Genomic DNA, 24328 nt, shown 5'->3' on the forward strand with positions numbered 1-24328 from the left:
CAAAAGCAATGTCCAGTATTCTACATGGGCCTACAATGAAATTATTACATGTATTATATTCTGTGGCACGACGAGTCACACACCAAAAATAGCAGATCTGCAAGCTCATATTTTGTGTGTGAAATGACACATCAGTGATTGTGAGGATTTAGCGTTGAACCTTGCCAGTCTATATGAAGCTACTGTAGGACAGACCTAACAAAAAGACAAACATTTCTCTCTGTACAGCACACCATTTATTTGAATAATTTAGAAAACACTGCAATGTATAGAAAGTACAAGTTGTATTGTGATTTATGTAAGGAAACACTGCACTAGTTAAAGGTATAAAAACAGAAGCCATATTTAATGTGTAGGTCCACTGGTAGAGTACTTCCCCACACCCTCACAACAAAGTCATTGACATAGTGACAGTTGCTACCAAACATTAGAGCAAGCTACTCAATTCATCATGTATCTATAGTGGTAACAACAGTAGTCATTTAGTCATCAGAACCATCTATTCTGCAATGATATAACTAGCTTTTTGGTTTCCTCTGGGATCATTTGTGAAAAACAATTGACTGGATCCCATCAGATTTTTGGACTTCTGTGAAGAATGCTGACCTAGCAGGTTTGATACTTTATTGGAAGGCTGGTGGGCAGCTAATGTGTTAGCTAGGGTCGGGCAATCTTGTAATATGAGACATATCATCTAGGATTTTGCCTATTGTAATATCGTGAAAGTGTTGTCTTTTCCTGTTGGCTTTCATCATGTAAGTCTTATATCATGCATATTATATGTTTTCAAAAATAGCAGATCTTTAAGCTCGCTTGTAGCCTATCAGCTATTTGAGCTATTTTTGATTTATTTTTCAAATAATTAAAGAAAATTAATTGATCAAAAATATTGTGATTTTGTCCATATCGCCCTGTTAGTTCACAATATTTATCTTACATTGCAGCAATATTAAGAATGCAGAACATGTATATAATTTCCTGCAATGTCATAAATAATATATATTTTCAGATGAAAAACCAACAGAGGTTTCTCCAGCTAATAAAAGACCAATTTTAAAGCTGCAATACACAACTTTTATGTCCTATCCTACATTCGAACCCTGGTCTCCCGCATGCAACATTTCTTCTGCTAATCCAAGTGGAAATCCCTGACTGGCCAGATGGAGATCAGTCGGGCAGTATGGGACAAGAACCAGTAGGTGTCCTACCCGGACACCAGGGTCTAAATGTCTCTATGGAAGAGTAGGGAGGCCACCTCCAACCACTGCACTACTTAAATTGTATTAACATACTATACAGATTGGTTTAAATACAATTGTATTCTTTAAAATACGTTCCGGATTGCAGCTTAAATGTTCCTGTGATCAACCGTTGTCTCTCTACTGACTCTCTGAAACACTGACTCAGATCCCAGATGGAGAAGATGATGGAGTCACTGGGGCAGTACAGGTGTGTAAACTGTTGCATGGTGTTTCGCTCCGGCGGGCTGCTAGACAAACACAAAGCATTGTTCTGCATTGGAAGTGACATCGGGGACCCTGTGGCCCTGAGGCAGAGACCTGAGCATCTCGCCAGAGACCGTGAGAGAGGTTTACAGCCTAAACAAGCACGAACCCCTGATCTTGTAAAGGTAAGCAAGCCAAACTACCCAACCAGTAAATAACACATACCCAACTGGAGCAAGAACATCCACACTCAACCAGAATTAATTTGCATTCACATTGTTCAAGATAAAAGCAGCAAACCTACAAAGAGTCAATTGGATTATCGGTTGGATAATCTCTTTTACATTAAGTACAGTGTGTGTGTGTGTGTGTGTGTGTGTGTGTGTGTGTGTGTGTGTGTGTGTGTGTGTGTGTGTGTGTGTGTGTGTGTGTGTGTGTGTGTGTGTGTGTGTGTGTGTGTGTGTGTGTGTGTGTGTGTGTGCCTGCCTGCCTGCTAGCTGAGAGGAGGGCAGAGACAACAACAGAGGAAAATAAGATGGAGCAATACTGATGTGTGTCAACCAGAGAGCCTAGCCCTGCAGACCCTCACTGGCGAGGTACAGTGTACCCTCTGATAAATAACTTCATCTGTCCCTATATGACAACACAGTCCAAGACATAAAGATCGCAGCATCTTTTGTATCAACTTTGATACACTGTCAAATCCTCTGTGTTCATTTAACTCTCTGAGTTACACATGGATAAAGTAACTCTGAGGATTTTACTGTGTAGTAATCCTTCACGGTTCATGTAGATTCAAAACAAACAAATGCTAAACACAAAGAACTCATCAGGGCTAAAGGGCTCTGTTTATTCCTTAAAAGATCCCTTTGTTTTCTTCTCACTAATTAGCATCTCAAACATCAATTTCATGGCTTGAAAAGTGTATTTTTGTGCAGTCTTACACATTAGAGTTGAATGAGAAGGATGTTATAAACACCACTAAAGCAGTATGATGTTCATGCCTCACCAAGCATGGTCATATCAGATTCAGTGATTATTGACTATATATGGCTGGACACTATGGACAAAATGTATCACAACAAATACCTTGATATCAATATTGTGACGATAATATTGTATTGTGACGAATTCCTTTTATATGTTTAAAGATTTTTTATAAATGGCGAAAATAGATCTACAGTACAAGCTCATAAGCTTGTAGCCATGATGTGACAGTTGTGAGCTTGTAGATCGGCTATTTTCATTCGTTTTGAATAAGTGACTGAAACCAGGAAAAGGAAATACATCCCAAATCCCAGATGATATCTAGTCTCATATCACACATTCATTGGTATAATCAATGTATTGCCCAGCCATAGTCAGTAGGAAGCAATAGGAAGGAGAATGTGAGTTACAAAGCATCTCTCTCTATGGCTCAGTTTCACAAGTTGAGGATGTCGATTGAAGAGACTCTGCCAAAGCCATCTAAGGGGAACACAGATACAGAGGTGAGTCCTTGATCTGCTCTCTTCACATATTATATCTGTTCATCGTCACACCAGGTGAACCATTAGACACTTGAATACTTTGCAAAAGTCTGCAACACATTTAGCTTTTATAAATCTGGTGTCAGTCATATGGGCAACTACAGATTGTTTTCTTAGGGATTATTATATAGATTATACATTTTTTATTAATCAAATAATCAAGAAGCGTTTTCTATTGTTTTATTTTTAACGAATCGACATGAACACAAAAAAAATAAAAAAAATTGATTGTCTGATTAACCTTCCTATTTTATACATTGTTGTACAATGGGGTTGTACAAAAATAGCAAAAATAGCCACAATCATAGCTTGCAGATCTGATATTTTTATTTTGTATTTTGAAAAATTAATTAATTAATCCATTATTTTATTAGTTGTATTAACTGTTGCACCCCTACATATAAAGAATTTTAAAAACAAATGCCCATAAACTGCTAGAATGTACTTCTACATAAGTGACTCCCAGCTCTGTGGGCATCAGGTGGGTCACGGTGAGAGAATGAAGGAGATGAAAGAGATGGCGTCGCTCCATGAGCGCCAACTAGCTGAAATACAGGCCCACAACCAGCACCTGGAGCTACAGAGAGATGGTAGGAGACCGTCCTGTCTGAGCCTTCTTAAATCTCAACATTACTCTCAACTCATCCAGGAAATGTTTGTGTGTTTTGGAAATCCCCCGATTCCCTTTTACACTACTGTATATTTCTCAAACCTGTTTACGTTTCTGCCACTGCTTCTGACTAGCAGTGGTGGAAAAAGTACTAAATGTTTTTACTTAAGTAAAAGTATCAATACTGCAATTTTCTTGAGTAAAAGTACAAAAGTATTGGCATCAAAATGTACCAAAAGTAGAAAGTACTCATTATGCAGAATGTCCCATTTCACAAGTTTTTCAAATATATATAAATATATATATAAAATGTATTAAAATCTTTTGAAAATAGCAGATCTACAAGCTCAGAATGCGTCGCATCGCAACGCATTGTGAGCTTGTTGATCGGCTATTTTCAAATGGCTAACATGTATATAGGGCTGAAGTGGTTACTGTATCTTTTGTAATAATCAAAATCTGCAAAGTAACTAAAGTTTTCAAATACTTGTAATGGAGTAAAAGTACAATATTTGGTTCTGAAATGTAGAGGAGTACTAAAAGTGTGTGAATAAACCTGCATGTGTGTGCAAATTGATAATCACTCATCTTGAGTTCTTCAGTTCGACTGAACTGTATTCTAAAATACCAGTAGCCGATGCAATGTGATGGCAATTTTTGTAAAGGTTCGAAAAATCTGAAATTGAACATTTTGAAACATGAAAATGTGCGTGTGTGTTTGCGTGTGTGTGTGCCAGAGCTGGCCCGTCGGCTGGCTGCCCTGGCGGGTCAGAACAGCACCAGTCACCTGGAGACTCTAATGCTGGAACTGAAAGAACAGGAGGAGAGGAACGAGGAAACGCTGCAACAACTCACTGAACATATCAACGCACTGCAGTAAGTGTGAGCGTGTGTGATAGAGAACATGGAGGAGTATAATTAGGACTGACACATCTGGTCTCAGCATGTGACCTTTGGTCTTCTGCATGCCTTCCTTTAGGGTCAAAGTGGTCTCTGTGCCCGCTGACCAGCCTGAACCGAGGATGCACCCTGTGATGTTTGACCTCATAGCCTCTGTGGACGGTCCCCTCTCTAACCAGATAAGGCAATGGTCCTCATTCATCTAGAGTCGTTACCCTTTCATTTTGATGCGCTGGCTTTTCGTTACCTTTGTCTGGGTCCCGTTTAAAAAAATGTCACAGGTGTCACTGTAAATAAGAGTTTGCCCTACTGATCTCCGTAACTAAATGAGTAATTAAAATAAGTAATTAAATCTCTCCATGTCCAGAGCCCTGCGGCTGGCCTACATGCAGTCCGGTGGGTCAGACCCAGCCGTTCTGGCCCAGATGCACGACCTACAGGCTGAGGCCCAAACAATGGAACAGACCACCCTTGGGCCTGGAGCCAAGGGCAGGAAGAAGAGTAAGAACTTTATGAAATGCGTGTTCCACAATGAGTCCAATTCTGTAGGATGCAGCAGCAATGGACGAATAAGTCGATGCTGTGTCTTTACATTTATTTCATATTGAACTGCGTCCTAAACAAATTGCATCTCTTAAGTGAACGCACCTGAAAAGATGTTGTTAAACGTGACAAAAGTAAACTACCTTAGACCATCTGAGACATTGAAAAGACCTAAAATTTCATGTTAAGTTTCTCAACCCCTTATCTCGTGCTCTCTCTCTCTCTCTCTCTCTGTCCAGAGGTAAAGCCTCCTCAGTGCGGTCAGAGCTGGGAGTTGCTGGCTATGGAGCAGGAGAACCACAGACTTGAGGAGGAGATCCTCCGGTTACAGTTGGCCAGAGAGAGACACCATGGCCATGAAGGTAGGATACCCGTACACTTTACAAAGGAACGAAGGGGAAAAGCCCCTCTTTTGATCCATGGAGTTCACTGAGAATACAAAATCTACTAGTATTCCAAAATATGACAGGTCACCACTCACAGAGGGTGTTGTTTGTTAACGTGTAGTGTGCAGGGGTTTAGGATTAAAAAATGTTGCCTCCCCAATGGGGAGTCCCATCAAGCCTTAGACAAGTCGGAACCATCGTGATTATATAAAACATATTTTTAGTACTGGAATCTAGACAAATCTGAAGGTAATCCTGTAGCTTGTGCTACCCAATCCTTGCTCTATTACGGAATATGCTTGTCAACGACTGTAATCTGCCCAAATCAGTCTTCTATTGTGTTTAAGGCATGAATCATTGTCCTTTGTCTGTTAACGTGCTGTCTAGCAGCAGCGGGCACAGAAATCCAGCTGATGCAGAGGGAGAACCTCCTCCAGGTGGCCTCCGTACAGGCAGAGATAGAGAACCTTCGCCGGGAGATGGAGAGAGCTGCAGAGGGTCCGAGGCACCGCAGACAGCCCCCTCCACCCCCACCTCCGCTCCCATTCCCCATGGCCCTGCTGGTACAGTACACTGTTTTGCTTTGATTTGTCATACAGCGGTGTCGCTTGCTGAAAATCACAAAGTTTCAAGCTTTGCACCATGTTGTTAGCTTGGAAATCTGTCTCTCCCCCCCCGCGCAATGTAATGGGTTAGATAGATCGATACATCTTTACTGATCCCGCAAGTGAAATTCAGGCGCCAGAGACAGCACAGCAGTTTCATTTACAGATACAGGGCATTAGGGGTACAGTAAGATACATCCATAGGAAGAGTAACATCACAAAAAGAGACCAACAATTATTTAAAAAGGTGTATACAAACATATACACCCTATACAACCATCCTGCCTGATGCAGAACAAGAAAGAGAGTAGGCATATAAGCGTAGTTATGACACCAGCACAAACAGCAGGTAACATTACAGATGACAACAGAGTGGATGTTACAATAGTAGTCGCACACCGCCGTGTTACTACTGAGTCACGGCAAGTCAATTACCGTTGACCCTTTACGTGCATCGTTATACATTCTCATAGCAAACGGCACAAAGGACTGACGAAGTCCCTCCAACCTCATCTTGGAGTGAAAGAACGAAGGAAAGAAGTCCTTCCATCCTCTTGCTCACTGATCTCCATGTGGAGTGGGTGGGAGTGGTTGGCCCTGATGGCCTCCAGCTTTCTCGCTACACAAACTTCCACCACATCCTCCACCCTGTCCAGTGTAGCCCCCCACGACAGAGCCAGCCTTCCTTACCAACCTGTTTAGGCTAATTGTGCCCCCAGCCCTCATGTGACCCCCCCAACAGGCAATCGCTAAGGAGAGGGCACTAGCCATTACAGACTGGTAGAACATCTGCAGCATCCTGTTACACACACACACATGCCAAAGGACCTGAGCTTCCTCAACAAGAACAGCCTTACTGTAGAGTTGCTGTCAATGTTGAGTCCTAAATTGCATCAACTTTCTAACTAGGCATACATAATGGCAGCAGACAGAATTGGCGTTGACATAGAGTGAAAGCAAAAATATTACTCACAAATCACAATATTGTGTTGATTTCGATATCCCTCTCCATTCCACAGCCCCATGCCAGGCTCCCTTCCTCTCCACTGGGAAGACATGTGATGGGCTCTCTGGACTCTCTGGGGCCAGCCCCCTATGACCCTACGTCAGTCTACTAAACCTTCACAGATCCAAATCATAAGTCTATGTTCACATCCAACTCAAATCAAGTAGTCAGTCCTATCAACTATAGAGTTTATCTATAGTGATTGACATCATGTCAATCATAATCTGTTGTTGCAAATTATTTATTTTGAATTTTGAGTCTTGCCATTCTAGAAGTGAAAATAAACCTGGGTTTCAGAGTTGGTTTGGTGTTAGTCTATTGTATTCTATTCTATTTAGCACACATTCCCCTGGTTTTGCAGGGCTGGTTTTGTGATTTTCTATGACCTTGTGCTGGGAGTTGATACCACTCTGAGCGCGCTGCGTCTAGTCGTAGCTCTGTACATGGGAGAACAGGAGGTAGGACGGCCGACCCCACTGCCCACTGTCCAGTGCCAGCCAGGAAGAGTTCTGCCCTACACCCACAGCCTATCCCATAGAAACTACGCCTATCTTTCAGCCAAGCAGCAAGTTCCCAGGTATGTGTCATCGAGATGTATAGCTTGTAATAAACTGGCAAAATGTGAGTTGAGCGTTTTGTGGCTAGAATTCAACTCCCCACATTAGGGTAGATGAAAGAAGATAATATAATATCATTTAACATCATCATAACATCATTTCACAAAATTAAAATAATACCGGTATGTTTCTTGTCCTAATATGTAGATAAAGCATTATACCATATTATGGGTTACCTTCAATTCATACCCATTTTTGCTGTTCTCTCTGAAGAATGCAACCATCTCCCTCACTATCTCTGGTGGTGGAGTTTCAAGCAGCAGGAGGTGTGGATATTTATGGCCAAGATCTGCAGAGACTGGTTTCCCTGGGTTGGGCCCGCCTGTCGCTCTTTGACAAATACAACCAGGTTCACACATTCTGTGACATACATCTCTCACACACACACCCCCACACACACGCCTCACTGTGGAGTTCCAGGGAGTCAACTTTGGGGTCTAGTATGACATGAAAAGGTTTTAAAACCCCTGAACCATTATGTAGTCAAAAAGGAAAGTCAGTAGGTATTTATTAATAGCATTTTTTTTTAAGCGGTTGAATTTATTTTAGCAAGGGCTCTCTGCACTTCAACTGTAGTCTCTGGCTTCCAGAAGGTGGAATACACATTTCCTGTTCAGTTTCCCATAGCTTCGTTTGATTGGCTCTGGAACAAATTTTAAGCAGAAACGTATACGACACCTTCACCTCATTTGGGGGACTGGAATTTAATGTAACTGCAATTTGTGGGAAGCTTGCACAAACATTCTTTCACACTGATAATTAATCAATAATCTTGATATTAAGTTGAAGTCGAGTCAAAATGTATTTGTAAAGCCCATTTAAAAACAACTCTCGTTGACTGTGCTGTAGTAGACCAGGAGGTAGCTAAATCACAAATAAAGAAACCATTTGACACAAACGAGACATACAACTCGGGAGACACAAATAAACAATCAATAAAAAACAAAAATGTATCATATGAGTCCATAAATCTGAAATGTAAAGGTGTGATATTATTGCTACACAGGAATCATTTGATGTGAGAAACAAAGGACCTGAAGCCAACCCACACACTCAGTCTGTACTGTAGTATGAGGACTAACTTTTCATGACTTCCCTCTAATACCAGGTCCACAGTGGCCACTGGAGGGCACCAGTGCGCTGCCTGCCTGTGAAACCCTCACTAAGCACTAGCCAGCTCAACTGTGTACCACAGGTATAAGAACACAAACATTATGTACATATCCCTCTATACAGAACATGTATATAATACACACGTCAGTCTTTTCCTAATGAATTTACAACCAACCTGTATGGTAGAGTTAATACGGTATAACCGGTACATCTGCAGTGGTTGGGAGGTGGTCTCCCCTAGATCCTACGTCAGCAGGTTAACAAATAGTACTGCCTCAACCCCATACGTGCAAGTGGGCAAGTGGGATGTTGTCTTGACAGGGAGGTAGAAATTTGGTACACTAATGCTAACACTAATCTTCTCTTCTGGGAGGGAGGGGGGGGGGGGGGGGTCCCTGGCACAAAGCATTTTCAAATGGGGGTCCGCAGCCATATATCAATTTGGGGAAAAAGACAACTACTGATTTAGAAGGCATTTGTAGAATTGGCCTTTGGTCTTAATGGGTTAAGTAAAGGTTATGGGTACGGAGTACGAACTGGTGAGGATTGTGGTTTGAGTCAGGGATTAGACAACTGAAGCCGTTTCTACAAATGTCTTCTAAATCCCAACAGTTTTCTGAAAAACCTGTTTTTACATCAGTGGTGCGCAAACTTTTTCATGTCAAGGAACCCCAAAATGATATGTATTTGTCCGTGGACCCCCCATTTCAAAATGTGTTGTTCCAGGGACCTCCAGAAGCAAAGATTTGAGTTAAAAGTGTTCGCTTTAACAGAATATACACATTCAAAGATTTGCACACATTTTCAAAAATAGCAGATCTACAAGCTCGTAGTGCAGCACTCTGTGCCGCGCTACGAGCTTGTATATCTGCTATTTTTGAATAGCCAACATGTAAAAGAATGCTTTTTAGCCAATAAAAAAATGACAATGCGTTCCAGGTCTTAATGGGTTAAGTGGGTGTGTCTCTTTCTTTGAGGTCGGCATCATGGAGTTGTGCATTCGGTTGGTCAATGCGCGAGATGGTGATCTGCAAACCCTAGTAAAACCTGACCCCAACACTACCAGTCACTACATGTATCCCATTATGGTAAGTATGGCAAACCGTTTCAGATATAAAAGCAGATAAGATTACCTTAAAGAAAAACACATGATTAAGTGAGGAAAAGTACTGTATATAATCAACCGGACTAGATAACAAAATGGCAGCACTGACACATGAATCATAGGAGATAGGAGCGTGTTCATGCAGGAGCGTGTTCATGCATACGAACTCAAGGAAGAATTTATGCATTTTCATTGGAGTACACTGCATAGCAATTGTGTTTCTGTCTACAGGCATCATCCAGTCTAGCGCCACACAGTTCAACTCACCAACCCTTTGAAGAAAATCAGATTCCCTCTGACCACCCCTGCAATGAAGACTCAACCCCTCCTCCCACAGAGAAGCCCAAGCACAGCTGAGGAACAGAAAAGGGCCTTTCCATTGATTAATGTGATTTTCAACAAATGGAACAAATCAGAATTTGTGCTTTACCGCCAATCTTCTCACCTTTGACTTATCAGACAAGGAACTTCTGTATAATTTCCAGTTGAACTCAATGACAAGACTTTTCACTGCATTGTATACAGTAAATAATCTGAACAGAAATTCCTGAACATTATTCATAGAATCAGTGGGGGTGAGTGGATGGGGGTTGAGAACACTCTAGATTCTTTAATAGTATCGTGGAGCAATTTAGGCTAATAGAACATTTGATGTAAAAATAGATTAGAAAAATGTAGGCCAAACACGTGACATCTGCAAATCTCCTTTATTAATTAATTTTTACTACAAGTATACAAAACTGGACCGACCAATCTGTGAAAATGGTTCTTATTTACAAAAACAAAGTGTTGAAGGGAGAGGGGTCTGGACAGGCATGCTGTGCTGGCTTGAGGATCAGGAAGACGTGAAGACCATCATGCTGATGACTGTACGGCGGCAGGCGGCTTTGCAGGCTACAGGAGAGAAAGAAAACACCATGAATACAAGAATATAGACTCCTTTGTCCAAGTTAACACATTGACCGCCGGGCCCGTAGTTCTACGGGCCGTTAAATCCAACGGTAAAGCGCCGATCCCGTAGCCTACGGGCTGTGGTGCTTTTTCCTTTTTTTCGAAAAAAATAACTTTTCAATTTTCTAGTACGGCACATTTCATTGCAACACCACCGGAAACTGAATTATTTGGGATCCGGTTTTGACGATCACGCCGGCTCCCATTCTAAAGCGCACACTGAGACGCCATTTTCTTCGATTGTAGTTTCTCCTCGCTGATCACTGTTTAACATAAACCGTTCTAACTCAAACATGGATGCCCCGTTTGACACGTGGTTTGGACTGGTAGACGCAGGGAGATGTCCGCGATGTTTACAAACAGTGCACAGATCAATCTTAAGGATTTTAACGAGGTCTATGGCGACGTGAAAAAAACAATAAAATGTTGGCACTGGTGAGTACATTATGAGATTAACCTCAAGCGGTCAATGTGTTAAGAGTGTAGACAAATCTACTGCCAAGTATCAGTGGAATGCTCCATTTACCACTACGTTGAAGTTTCCCTGCCATCCGCTATACATTGAATTTATAATAGCTGGGTAAAATGAATCTTTCCCGTTCATCCTGACGGCCATCAAACAGTTCGAGATTTACATATGTGGCAGAGCTAAAGCCAAAACACCAAATTAAAACAAATGAATGTCGGGTTGTTTAAAAGCATCCAAAACTCAAGCTCATTTTATATCGATTATCCTGCGCGCCAGCTAGTACAGGTGTGTTAAAGCCCATCTATCACTCGCCTCCTTTGCCTCCTTCTCCTGGACTCCATTGCTGGCAGTGGAGCCTCCGCTGCCATTAACTGTGGCTTCCTGTTTGAGCTGCTTAGCATCAGCGTCCTTAGCTGGGCTCTCCTCCTCTGGTTTCCTCTGTAGATACAAAAACCAGGATCAACAACATAGTAAGGCTTCAAACTGTACCGGGCCGTCCTCTAAAAAAACCTGCACGAAACCTTGGTGGAATTTGTAAAAATCTAAATGTTCGGGGCACAGGAAAAAAAGTATATTAGCCAGTTACATGTGAACCAACTTAACCTTCAACTCAGATCACCAGCAGAAATATTACTGCACTAGTCATGGATGGAAAACCAGCAGCCTGTGTTAAAGCCCATTTTCTTACATCAACTGCCTCCATCTCGACATTCCCAACAAAAACACAGCTACAACAACCATTGCAAAACAAACATGCACAATGCCCTCTGATCAGATCTCAGATATTGGCACAAAAAATAAACCCTCGATTAGACAGGACAACACTGATAGCAGGCAAACACCATGCAACACCAACTATGTACTGGGTTGGGCATGAGATGTAGAACACCAATGGTTTATCATCACCCTTCCTAAAAACACAGAATTTAACTGCATGGACTTCAAGACGTTCCAAATACCATCAAAATAAGGATGACGCCCGCCACCCCCCCTCACACAAGCACAGAAATGTGCGGATTTGTCTTCCAACAGGTTAACCATTAGGAACGATTTAATTTTAGTTGCACAGCGAAAATAGCGGATCTACAAGCTCAGAACACATGGCAGCAAAACGCATCGCAAGCTTGTAGATCAGCCATTTTGAGCATGTGACACACGATGTGCAACCAAGTATAAATGAGGCGTTACGGCATGATTACTAGAATTGAGGTTGTATAGACGCCCCACCTTTTTTCTGACCAGGTGGGAAATGTCTGAGACTGCTTTAGAAGATGAGGCACCATCAGACGGCTTGACTGCGATCTGCTTTACTGGGATCTGCTTGACTGTGATCTGAAAGGAAAGACAAGAGACGTCAAGCTTGGGGAGGTATACTGCTAAGCTTCACGGTGTAGTACTAGTGTTTTCTTTTTAAAACACTCTTGAGCAACTGCTATGAACAGTTTGCACAATGCAACATTTAAAGTTGTGGACAGGATGCCTACCTGACTGGCTGTTGCAAACGCTGATGAAGGACCACCGTTTTCACCAGTGAATCCTGATGAAGTAGAAGCCCCACCCTGGAGATTACAGTCTTGTGTCATTTGAAAGCAAACTATGCAGCAGTTTTAAAAACTGATGTGTCAAAGAGCATCATGAGCGTTAAATTGTAAAAGTCAAAGCAAGGGGGGCCTTACTTCCACCTGAGAACTATACTGCAGAGTAGAACCTACCAATAGGCTGTGTGCATAACTTTTTCCTGGTTTTATCGAAGGGGGAACACCCGTTTCCAGTTCCCCATAGCGTTGTTTGGTTGGCGCAGCAGCATTTTTGCAGCCAGAACACATGTGACAGGTGTGTGTTCTGGTTTAAATCAGCTGCAGCAATCAAACAAAGCTATGGGAAACTGAACCGGACACAAGTACGCCACCGTCGGTAAAGCGGGACAACAGTTATAGCAGGCCTAGTAGAGAATACATAACAGTTTACAAAGTAGCTTGTAAGAGCCTATGGAGGCCGACCAATGGTGTATTGTCCAATAAGACGTCAAGGGCCGGTACTATGGATCTCTAGTCGCTCTATGGCTGCAGGAGTGGAGTGAGCACTGTTGCACAGGCTGTAAGACACAGCCCAGCAACAGCACATAACACAGACCAAAACTATGCACACCATCCACCCGCAGCCACTGCTTCACCTTTTTCCTTTCTAGTCAGTGGAGGAGAGTTCAAAGGTGTGGTTACATAGATAGGAGGGAAAGAAAGAAATATCTCATTAAGAACCTGTGGTGTGGCTTACAGTGCTGCCTACCCAGCAGTGTGCTGCCTACTCACCAGTGTGTGTTGGATGGCCTGAGAGGCTGCGCTGGCGGTTCTCTGGCTCTCCTTGGCATCTTCCACCTTCTCTTTGATGTCAGGCAAGAGCAGCTTGAGTTCTTCCATCTCCTTCCTCTCATCAGCCGCACCATCTGTGCCCTCTGCTGCGTCGAGCGCCTCCTGCAGCATGGCTGAACACAAGACAATGCTTTTATCACCCTCTGCAGCGTGGCTGCCCACAAGACAAGTACCCATCACCTCCTGGTTTCATTTAAAATGACAGACTTCTTGCTCTCCCCTTAAAGTGTTGAAAAGTATGGTAGTCTCCAGTGTAAGACAGGCACCAGAGTAGACAGGCATAATGCAAGCCCTTGGTTAATCACTCTTCTAAATTACTGTCTCTTAAAATGCTTAAGATGCTAAACAAAGAAAAAGTGGAATATCTAGGTTACAACTGGGCGATATTATTGAATAGGAATATAGGTTGCTGCCTTCAGGAAGGAGATGCAGCGTTACTTCCAACATACAATAAGGTCAGACTGAAGGTCAGACTGAAGAAGTCCTTTGTCCGTCAGTCGACTTGAGGCTTAAAGGGATATTTCAAGGGATATTTAAAGATTATTTTAAAAAAAAACTTTGTCATTTTATCATCTACTCAGGCCTTTGTGAGCCCCCCAGACAGTTTTTAAGTTGCTCGATTCAGTATTTAGATATTTGATATTAATTTTATCAGACGCCCCCTTCCTATACAAACCCATTGTAACTTCAAACTCCATTTTAACCATGTTAGATTAAACAAAAACACCCGTCCTTGGTTCTGGTGACTCATACCGCCCCCCTAAAACGCGAGGGGCCCGTGTTTTTTCAATTACTTTTTTCATTTATTTTTGGGCGGTGAAACCGCCCCTATAAGTGAGGTTTGGAAATTTGTACAATTATCTTGGGCAGTGAAACCGCCCCTATAAGTGAGGTTTAGAAATTTGTACAATTATCCTGCACTGTGATTGGCCAATCACAATCTATTCAGGACTGTGATTGGCCAGTGTCACATGTGCATAGCCCTATATAAGAAACCATAACTTAAAAAAAAAACATAAATTTGTTTTTCTAAAGTTATGGTTTCGTCCATCATAAAGAGTGTTTCAATAAATGTTTCTCTTTTGTACATGATTGGTTGACTCCATTCAGTATTGTGATTAGCTAGCAATGTGATTAGCTAGCAAGACACCGCCCACTTCACACAGGGTGTGATTTTTTATATTTTTTTAGGAAAATGCAAAAGAATTAAATACAATTAAAAAAATTATCGGAAAAACACGGCCCCCTCACGCATTAGGAGGGCATGGTGAGTCACCAGAACCAAGGACGGGTGTTTGACGAATCTAACATGGTTAAAAATAGAGTTTGAAGTTATAAATGGGTTTGTATAGGAAGGGGGTGTGTCTGATTAAATGAATATCAAAATACTGAATCAAGCAACTTAAAAACGGTCTGGGGGGTTCACAAAAGCCTGTCTAGACAATAAAATGACCCAAAGTTTTTTTGAAAGTGAAATATCCCTTTAAGAGCCTGGCCAGGGGTAAGCCGAGCAGTGGACATTGCTCTTGTCTTAATGTTTTTATGTATGCAATTTGTTTTGTTTCTGTGTCATGTCAAATGTGAGCATTTTGCACACAATTGCTGCTGGGTCACAAGACAAATTTCAGTGTGAGCGTAATTAACAACATGGCATCTGAGCTTTTGGTAATGAACGTATAGTTTAATTGTTGCCTTTTCCAATCATAAAATGACAGCCAAGTGAAATGAACAATTATTGCCACTACCCGTTTGGTCATCATACGGATCACTATCCACATGACTAGCCATGATCAGCTTATATTAAAACTGGCATGTGGGTTGTTGGGAGTCGACAATGTCACAAAGTACCTAGATTTGATTGCCCAACAAATTTCACAAAATCTGATTGGACTGGCCAACAAACGTGACATGCCGATTTGACTGGCTAAGCTTTGAGTGACGTAGTGCTCTGATCAGCTAAACTAGATGTTCAGGCCTGAAAATCTAGTTTGTTCATGCGTGTAAATATCCTCTGAAAGCACCTAAAGCAAACCCCAAAATATCACATTATTGATGAGGTATTCGGTCAAGAATATTGTGATACTGCAACATTTTATTATCCAGGCGTGTCTTACCGAGCCGATTCTCGATGACCTTTATGGAGCTACTGTAGTGCTGGATGGCGAGGCTGTACTGGTCCATGTAGCAGAGAGTGGTTGCAACGTGGTAATGGCTCTCAGCCAGCAGACGGCTGTGGGCAGGTAGATGTTTCAGCTGCAGTGCGAGGCACTCCTGGAAGTCCTCCAGTGCCTGGGGGTAATTACCTGAAGGACAGACATGCTGTTAGAGACCACAACAACCACCATGATGGTATTTTGGGGAAACGGAGAAGAGATTTGTCAGATTATGGTGAGAGTCAGGTCAGTAATACAATAATGACCAGCCGTGCTGCAACATCACAGCTGTAATCAAGTGTTAGGGTAGGGATAAGCTTACGTGCAAACAAGTGGCGTTAGGGACAAGTGCTTTGCACCCTCATATTGAAGGAAACCTTTTATGATATGGACAAAATTAGTCAGATTGTTCTTCAGGACTGTCAAATGCCTAGATGGAATCAATTATGAGGAAAACGAGAAATGGGTTTAGTCTCGTTTTGGAGACTATTAAAATCCTACCAGTTTCAGCACCGACTTCCCCAAGCTTCAACAAGGCCTGCGCTGCCATCAGCTGATCATCCTTGTTCTCTTTTCTGTGTAGAAACAAAAAAAAAGGGCCAAAGGGTTTTCAAAACAACGTTGCAAAGCGTTTCACACCAGAGGTTGAAAAGTATTCTAAATCAATTCACAGTTCAAACAAGGAAAAGGCTTGAACACCTGCTAAACATAGAACTATATTGTGCATATTATATAGAGAAAGAGAATACAAAATAGTTTTATTAACACTGAATAGGTAAGTAGAATTAAGTCCCATAAACATGGCAATGTTTAGTACAGACTAAAAACAGTACTTTATAAAGTGTTGTAGCTGACTTTACCCCTTGACAAAAGGATGTGCAAGCTTATCCTTCAGGGTGTGAGATAAAACACCCTCCTGACAAATTTCTCTTTGAGAAAAGACTATATACACACACACACAGTCATGACAAAACATAAAAGATTCAACTGAACTGAAATTGATGACAAACACTTTGTTGAAAATATGCCTGGTTGAGCAACAAATAAAGCCTAGTGTCATGCGCAGCATTTACAGCTGGCAAGCTTAAATCAAACTAGGACTTTGCCAGCTTTTCAGTGCAAGGTCTGGTACGCACAAATGGACAACCATTCAAGTTCAGTAGCGACTACCTGAAACTTCCAGGTCTTCCATATCAGAACTGTGGTTAAGTAAAAGCTTTTAGTACTCCCATGAGAGTGATACCCAATATTAAGCTGCAGTATAAACATGACCGTCAAATAACTGAAGTTGTATCCAATATAAAGTACCACTTAAAGACCATGAATGTCAACAAGGAGAGCAGCTTCATGAGACTCCCTACAAAGCAGGTAAGTAAGCCTAACAAGTAAGCCGTTACGTTTTTGATTGAGCTGTAAGATGAAGACACACAATGAACTGATGCAACTGAAAATGAAAAAAGTGAAGTGTAATGAAATGGGCACGTTAGCATCTCAAAACACAAAATTATCTTTACCTTTTGTAGATTACTTTAGCCACCTCTAGCATCTCCCATGCCAACTGCAAGTTGCCTACCTCTTCTTCTTCCTGGAAACAGAGGGGCATTACAATCTCAACGTAAAATATAAATAAAGTTATCTATACCATAGACAAGACGCCGCTTCTGGCCATTGTACATCAATGCTGCACTCATTGACAAGGCAAATTGCCATAACATCACTGCAAAAAAATATGTGGTACAAGTGGTACCTAGTAGAGACTAAAGCATTTTCTGTTTTGTAACCACTAAAGTAAGATTTTTTATGAACACATTTTGTATTACATTGATTGCCTAGATCGAGTTAACTCGTTTTTAGAATCCATCGCTTGATTGCCTAGATCGAGTTAACTCGTCTTTAGGAAAACATTTTTTTTTAAATTTGACCCAAAGAGATATGATTTGTTGAAGATCTAGACTCCCATCCACTTCCTTGTTAACTTAAAAATGTTGTATCTCAGCTCCTGAGTACTTTTTTTTTTTCAATGTAAAAACCCTGGCATGAAAATGCAAAAAATCTGAAATAATTCTGGCAATCAATTTAACCTAGCATAATTACAGTGAAAATGTGTTGAAATTCAGCAGATCTCTGGCTACAATACCTTTTTATTGTAGAGACCCCCTGCTTCAATACATTGCAGTGTATCTATTAGTAGTTAGTTGAACCCATTTGTTTCTATTAGCATGGCTGCTAAATAATGCTCACGTGCTACCAGTGCATATTTCTCAGAAAGTGCACGGTCATATCGTAGCCAACATCAGACTCTTACAGAAGTTTACAGGCTCCTACCTTGTCTTCAGCATTTTCTCCATCATCATCGTCGTCATCTTCATCATCGTCGTCATCTTCTGAAGAAGCAAAGAACAATTAGATGGAGCAATAATTTAGTTCAACGGCTGCAGGAGCGAAACCATAATATGGCATGCAGTTCACCCAGGTGCATTTTATCAGTTGTGTAGACCTTTATGCCAGCAACAGATTAAACACCTTTATTCCAGCACCTATAACAGTGCTCCGATACCAATAATTCCCCGACTTATGCACCAGCTGAACAGTGGACTGTACGCAAAGTTCTACTACCCTCTACTTCAGCATCTTCTCCCTCAGCATCTGCCGACAGAGCCTCAGCCTTTTCTTGTTCATCAGAACTCGGCACCTTCTCAACGTTCACAGATTCCTTTCCAGGAGACGCAGTAGAAATTGTCCCGTCAGTCACAGTAGGACTAGGACTCTTCTCCGCTCCATTTACTGGAGCCTCGTCAACAGAGCTGGTGTCCGTCCCAGACTCAGCACACGGTTCCGCTGCAGTCACAACAATCAGCACAGGACTCTTTACAGCATCATCCACCACAGGACTCTTTACAGCATCATCCACCACAGGACTCTTCCCAGCATCATCCACCACAGGACTCTTCCCAGCATCATCTACCACAGGACTCTTCCCAGCATCGGTCACAGGAGGACTGGGACTCTTCTCGGCTCCATTTACAAGACCCTCTTCGACAGAGCTGGAGTCTGCCACAGCAATAACAGCACTCGGCTCCGGCACGATCACAACCACCTCATGACTCTTCTCTCCTTCTGTCACAGACTTGGGTTCCTGCGGTTCATTTTTGGTTATGGCCACACCGTCTTCTGCCTTCACCTCCGTGGCAGTGCCCCCATCACTTGACTCCACTTTGGTTTCTGCCCCCTCGATCTTTTCCGGTTCAGCCATTGCCTCATAAACTTGTCTGCGTAGCGCATCTCTCTCATCGTCTGTACGAGAGAACAGCACGTGAGGAAGTTTCTGAGCATCTATCAGTTTAAAGGGCAAGACCACTTGGTAGAGGTTTGGGTTGTATGGTTACCTTAGCGTGATGAAACTCCAAGGTGGGCAAGAAATCAAAAATTGCAAAAAAATCATAATTCGAAATATGCTCCTCACTGACTTACATTCGTTAAAACAACTCTCAAAGTCTTTCTTTTAGCACATAAACAAACGCAACCGAAGTTGATTCAGACAATATAGAACATCACAAAACCCAGTACTGTTTTTTTTTTTTTATAAAAATGTGACTTTGTGACTTGATTTTGATATTTTTATTAAGAAGAAAACCGGACTGGATCCGCGGCTCTTCAAATAGTAGGGTTTTGTGATGTTCTATATTGTCTGAATCAGCTTTGTTTGTTTACGGGCTAAAAGAGTGACTTTAGAGCCGTTTTACAGTACATTGCAAGTCAATGAGGAGTTACGTCATGGCAAGGTAACTACACATCCCAAACCTCTACTAAAGTAGTCTTGCCGTTTAAGAATACTTCAGGATTATACTATTGGCTGGAAAGCAAGCTTTGACCACAAGTTAAAAAAGAAAAGCTCATACATTAGTAATCAAACTTTTCTGGTCATCACAATTAGTAAACAGTAACTTTTCTGGTCATCACAAAGCTTAATAATAAAGCGTACTGACCGTCAAGGTTGTTAGCACTCTCAATGTTGGGGTTCTCAGGTTTATCCCCCTCCCCGTCTGATTCCTCTGGGACTCCCTCCAGAGCATTGCCAAGAACAGTGTTCTCCATCCTGCCAAAACAATCCTGAAATGTCATCTGGGCAACCAAATGCTGCTAAATGATTACAGTCTAAGACAAGACCCTAGGTATATTTGTATAACTTTATTTATCCTTTGCATTGTATAATGATACACAATTCTCGACTCAAACTAATCTAAAATAATTTAGATTTTAAAATTAATTTTAACAGACACCCCCTTCCTATACAACCCCATTGTAACTTCAAACTCATCGAAGACACTCTTCCTTGGTTCTGGTGACTGATATTGTCCTTCTAATGCGTGAGGAGACAGTGTTTTTTCAATTACTTTTTTTAATATCTAAATACTGAATAAAGCAAGTTAACCGTCTGGGGGGGCTCTTTTATGCCCTAGAAGACTTTACCCCAACCATGTTTGAAATATACCGTAAAAAAAGTATTCAATCAATGTCATTATGATAGCACAATTTACGGAACAAGTAGCAACAACATTTCACTGCTTGTACTATGTGACACAACTTTATTCATTCAAAGGGAAAGGCTATATAACGATAGGGCAGTGTTAACATGTTCCCAAATTCAGAGTGTGTGTGGTATATGATTTCCAAATTAAGAACTAGCTTCCAAGCCCACCTACTTTATCATCAAGACGTGAGACCCACTACATCTAAAAGATGCTTTATTTGCAATGCAATTTCTTCAAATCTTCCATCTACCCACATCACAAAACAATGTTCCCTTGTTGTCAGGCTATTTGCACATGTTATTTGTACTCATTTACCCAGCCCATTAGCCTAATCATTGGGCACAATAGACACAATTAATACAGCAGTAACAGCACCCAAGGATTGAACCAGGGGCCTTTCGAGTCCCAGCTCTACCTCCTAAGCCACATAACTTGTTACACTTTAGGATATGAACACCAATAAGGATAATGCATATTGTCATTTGTGCGCCAAGAAGCATACCAACCTTGCCAGCTCCAGCAGGGACTTCCCACACAAGAAGAAGGCCTCTCCACACTCATCTGCAGTGTCACCATACCTCGCAGCCCTGGACAGAATGAGGACAAAGTCCCACAATTAATCTGGGGGTCCATTCACAAATCCAAGTGTATATACTTCCCATTCAAGACTACTGATGCCTTCAGACATGCACGCATTTAAGCATAAAAATAATGTATTCAAGACTGCTGAAATGCCTTCAGACAGACACAGGTTTTTAATTACGAACATAACAATTTAATATAGTCAGTATGAACTATGAATGCACCATGTTAACATTATATTTGAGCATTTCTTCTAGCAGCCCTAGCCCATGTTTAATGTAGCACTCACAGCATTGCACAGGCCTCCTGGAAGACATTGACAGCTGAAACAAAGTCACCCATCACCAGATGTCTGTTCCCCGTGCCAATGAGTTTCTTTGCCTCTTCCATAACATCAGTACTGTAGAATAGAACACATCACATAGTTAGACAAACACACAGACGGTAGTCTAAGGTTCAAGCAATGTTTTGAGACCTACTGTTGAAAACGAGAAAAAAAGAAAGGCAGCTCTAGCTGCCGATCTTGTACATCTGCTCACCTGTCCGGCGCAGACGTGGATGAACAGGGCTTCTCTTCCATGCTGTAAGAGAAGTAACATTGTAAAGAAAGTATTATTAGTTGTACGGTCTAATGCAGGAGTCTTCAACAGGGGGTCCGGGACCCCTAGGGGGTCTTCAGAGTAACAGGGGGTCCGCCAAATCTTTGTGAGATAAGATTTTTTTTTTAACCTTAACCCTAGCATCCCTGAGAACTTTAGCCCAAAATAGCAGATCTACAAGCTCACGATGCCTCGCGCTGCGAGGCGTTGTGAGCTTGTAAATAGTCTATTTTTGGCAAAGAGGTATAGAGGGGGAAAAATAACAGTGAACGTAAACAAAAAATGTTGAATCTAAAACACAATATAGTGGGGGCCCCTGCTTCATCTCTCTCTCAGCTAGGGGGTCCTTGGACTGAAAACGTTGAAGGCCCCTGGTCTAATGTGATGGACGTTTAACCAACTCTAGCCTTAGAGCAAGACCATCATAGATGCATTTTTATTGATTTTGACATTTGCATATCATAGATGCAAAAGTAGAAGTGGCGCACTACTGTCAACCAGTGGTGGAAGAAGTACTCAGATATTTTACCTAAGTGAAAGTAGCAATACCACAACATAGAAATACTGTTAGAAGGAAAAGGCCTGTATTCAAAATGTTAAGAGTAAAAGTACAAGCAGTGGCAGCAAAATATACTTAAAGTACCAAAAGTACTCAAATGTTTGAAAATGGCAGATCTACAAGCTCACAACGCGTCACGATGCGGCGCGTTGTGAGCTTGTGAATCAGCCATTTTCAAATAGCCCATGTATAATAGGGCTAAAGCGGTTAATGTAAGTTTTAAATATTATAATAATGTATATCTGCATAGTAACTACAGTTTAATAAAGTAGTGGAGTAAATGTAACATTTTTGCCTCTGAGATGTAGTGGAGTAGAAGTAAAAGTACTGAAAATTGGAAATAGTCAAGTGAAAAATACCTAAAAATTGTACTTAAGTGCAGAACTTGGGAGTAAATATACTTAGTTACTTGTGGAGTGGATGCGTTTACATTCAGTAACATCACCCACTGAACAGACCAATGGTGCACCACCGCTAACTAGAAGTATGACCGAATGCACCGGGGATCATTCAGTAGGCAGAGTACAATGTAACGTTGCTGCTCAGCTCAGCTCACTGGACTGACTCGATACATACAGACCAAGGTCGCTAATGTTATGCTAGCTAGCGGGGGGGGGGGATAGGAAAATAGCCGATCTACAAGCTCACAGCGCGTCGCGGAAGCGACGCGCTGTGAGCTTGTAGATCGACTATTTTCCGCACGCGGCACAGCCGTACGACGAAGTAGGCGTCAGCCACAAGCTAACCATAGCCACCGCTGCTAACAATACATCCGTGGCTGCAGAGACAGCGTCGATTGCACTCCCAAGCGTTTGTCCTTTTACCTTCCTGAGCTGGATGATGATGATGCGGCGGGGGTCTCCTCTGGCATGGTGGTCGCACTGGGTCAACGTGTACTAGGGACACAGTCAGGAAAGCGATCGGGGAGAGACAGAGGCAGAGAGTTGTTGTGGCGAACGGAGAACAAGATCTTCCTTCTCCTTGCGATGCTTTTCTCCAGAGCTTTGTTGGCGCGCTTAAATAGAGAAAAGGACACTTCCCACTTCCGCCTGCGTCTCGCAACGCGGGAGATAGTCAGCCGTTGCCATGTCCGCTTATTATAAGCGACTTTGGGCTTGTTTTTCGGTTAAAGGTAGAGTAAGTGATTTGCAATTATTCAAATAATTGCAAAATGGGTCTATGTTCTGATAGTGCTCGTTACTATAGAGTGTCCTGTCCATTTAAGGAGTCTCCATGTCTCTCCAGCTCTTTATAAAACAGAAAATGCATTTTCGTTTCAGTTTCAGTTTCATTTTCAATTTTATCCAATCAGGATAGAGAAATCAATCAGGATATAGATTAAATAAGTGAAATTGGAAGTGGTGCCACTAAGAAATGAGCAGGCAAAATTGGAACTGGAACACTATAAAAATGAAGCTTAAAAATGGGTACTTTCTCCTGATTGGCTGAGATTTTGACACCTACCAGAAAATGTATTTTCTGTTTATTAAAGAGCTGGAGAGACGGGGAGACATCTGTTACTGAACAAACACTCTATAGCAATGATTACTATCAGAATATAGTGCTTTAACCTTTTAACAAAATACTTTTTGTTTTAACCCAAAAATATCACTTTACCCTACCTTTAAGTTGCCTGTAAATATTGGTTAGTTGCGGGTTGCGGCTTTTTGTCCTTAATTTTGTTTCGAAAGTGTAATTGCTGATTTGGACTTGGTTCTGATGTGTAGTTGCTTATTTGGGCTTGTTTCTAAAGTGTAGTTGCTTATTTGGGCATGTTTCTAAAGTGTAGTTGCTTATTTGGGCATGTTTCTAAAGTGTAGTTGCTTATTTAGGCTTGTTTCTAAAGTGTAGTTGCTTATTTGGGCATGTTTCTAAAGTGTAGTTGCTTATTTGGGCTTGTTTCTAAGTGTAGTTCCTTAATTGGACTTGTTTCTAACGTGTAGTAGTTGTGTCGCAAGGTCAGGTTACTCATAATGGCCCAGTGGCCGGTGCTTCTTTCGGGCTTGCTTTCCTAGAACAGGCGGCTGCTTAATTCTCTCAAACAATCTGGCAACACGGGAGGTAGTCGCTAAAGGGGCCGTGGTGCGGGTGTCTAAGAAAGTGTCCTTCATTCTGTGCGTCATCTTTTGCCGATCAGACTGTCATGTCAATGTAGTAATTATGAAGCTTTCATAATATGCTAGTTTTGATTGTGTTATATAAATAGAATATAATAACCCAATAAAAAACAGAGCCCCGATAGCGCAGCTGGACAG

The 24328-nt window shown here is 41.7% G+C and overlaps 2 protein-coding genes across 3 annotated transcripts; one reads left to right on the forward strand and one right to left on the reverse strand.

Annotated features, from left to right (window-relative positions):
* Positions 1–1414: 1414 nt before the first annotated feature.
* ccdc17 (coiled-coil domain containing 17) lies at positions 1415–10216 on the forward strand (the record flags this gene model as incomplete). The annotated part of the gene is made up of 13 exons (XM_080430627.1): positions 1415–1630; positions 2867–2935; positions 3456–3564; positions 4322–4460; positions 4564–4668; positions 4852–4985; positions 5267–5389; positions 5801–5976; positions 7038–7123; positions 7386–7601; positions 7855–7990; positions 8750–8836; positions 10091–10216. The coding sequence occupies 13 exons, from the start codon at positions 1415–1417 to the stop codon at positions 10214–10216; spliced, it is 1722 nt and encodes a 573-aa protein (XP_080286753.1).
* Positions 10217–10549: 333 nt separating this feature from the next.
* On the reverse strand, positions 10550–23077 carry nasp (nuclear autoantigenic sperm protein (histone-binding)). Of its 2 annotated transcripts, none has more exons than XM_080431934.1 (14): positions 22898–23077; positions 21455–21496; positions 21205–21315; positions 20840–20920; positions 19788–19897; positions 18127–18182; positions 17316–17386; positions 16303–16376; positions 15763–15951; positions 13589–13761; positions 12764–12838; positions 12507–12611; positions 11592–11717; positions 10550–10753 (listed from the first exon to the last, which is right to left on the reverse strand). In XM_080431934.1, exons 1-14 carry the CDS (start codon positions 22942–22944, stop codon positions 10715–10717), a joined length of 1299 nt encoding a protein of 432 aa, XP_080288060.1. In that variant the 5' UTR covers positions 22945–23077; the 3' UTR covers positions 10550–10714. The 2 variants fall into 2 exon arrangements, with proteins under 2 accessions (XP_080288060.1, XP_080288059.1); XM_080431933.1 differs by having other exon boundaries at positions 18127–18185.
* Between the last annotated feature and the right edge of the window lie 1251 nt (positions 23078–24328).

The sequence above is a fragment of the Gymnoscopelus braueri genome (genome assembly GCF_963280865.1).
Source record: "Gymnoscopelus braueri genome assembly, chromosome: 6".
In the NCBI taxonomy this organism is placed as follows: domain Eukaryota; kingdom Metazoa; phylum Chordata; class Actinopteri; order Myctophiformes; family Myctophidae; genus Gymnoscopelus; species Gymnoscopelus braueri.

Coding starts and splice junctions, on each gene's coding strand:
- nasp (XM_080431933.1), bottom strand. CDS start 22,944: ATGCCAGAGGAGACCCCCGCCGCATCATCATCATCCAGCTCAGGAAG. Junction 16,377..17,315: donor GCTAAAGTAATCTACAAAAG/GTAAAGATAATT, acceptor GTTTCTACACAG/AAAAGAGAACAAGGATGATC. Junction 12,839..13,588: donor AGGCCATCCAACACACACTG/GTGAGTAGGCAG, acceptor TGTAATCTCCAG/GGTGGGGCTTCTACTTCATC.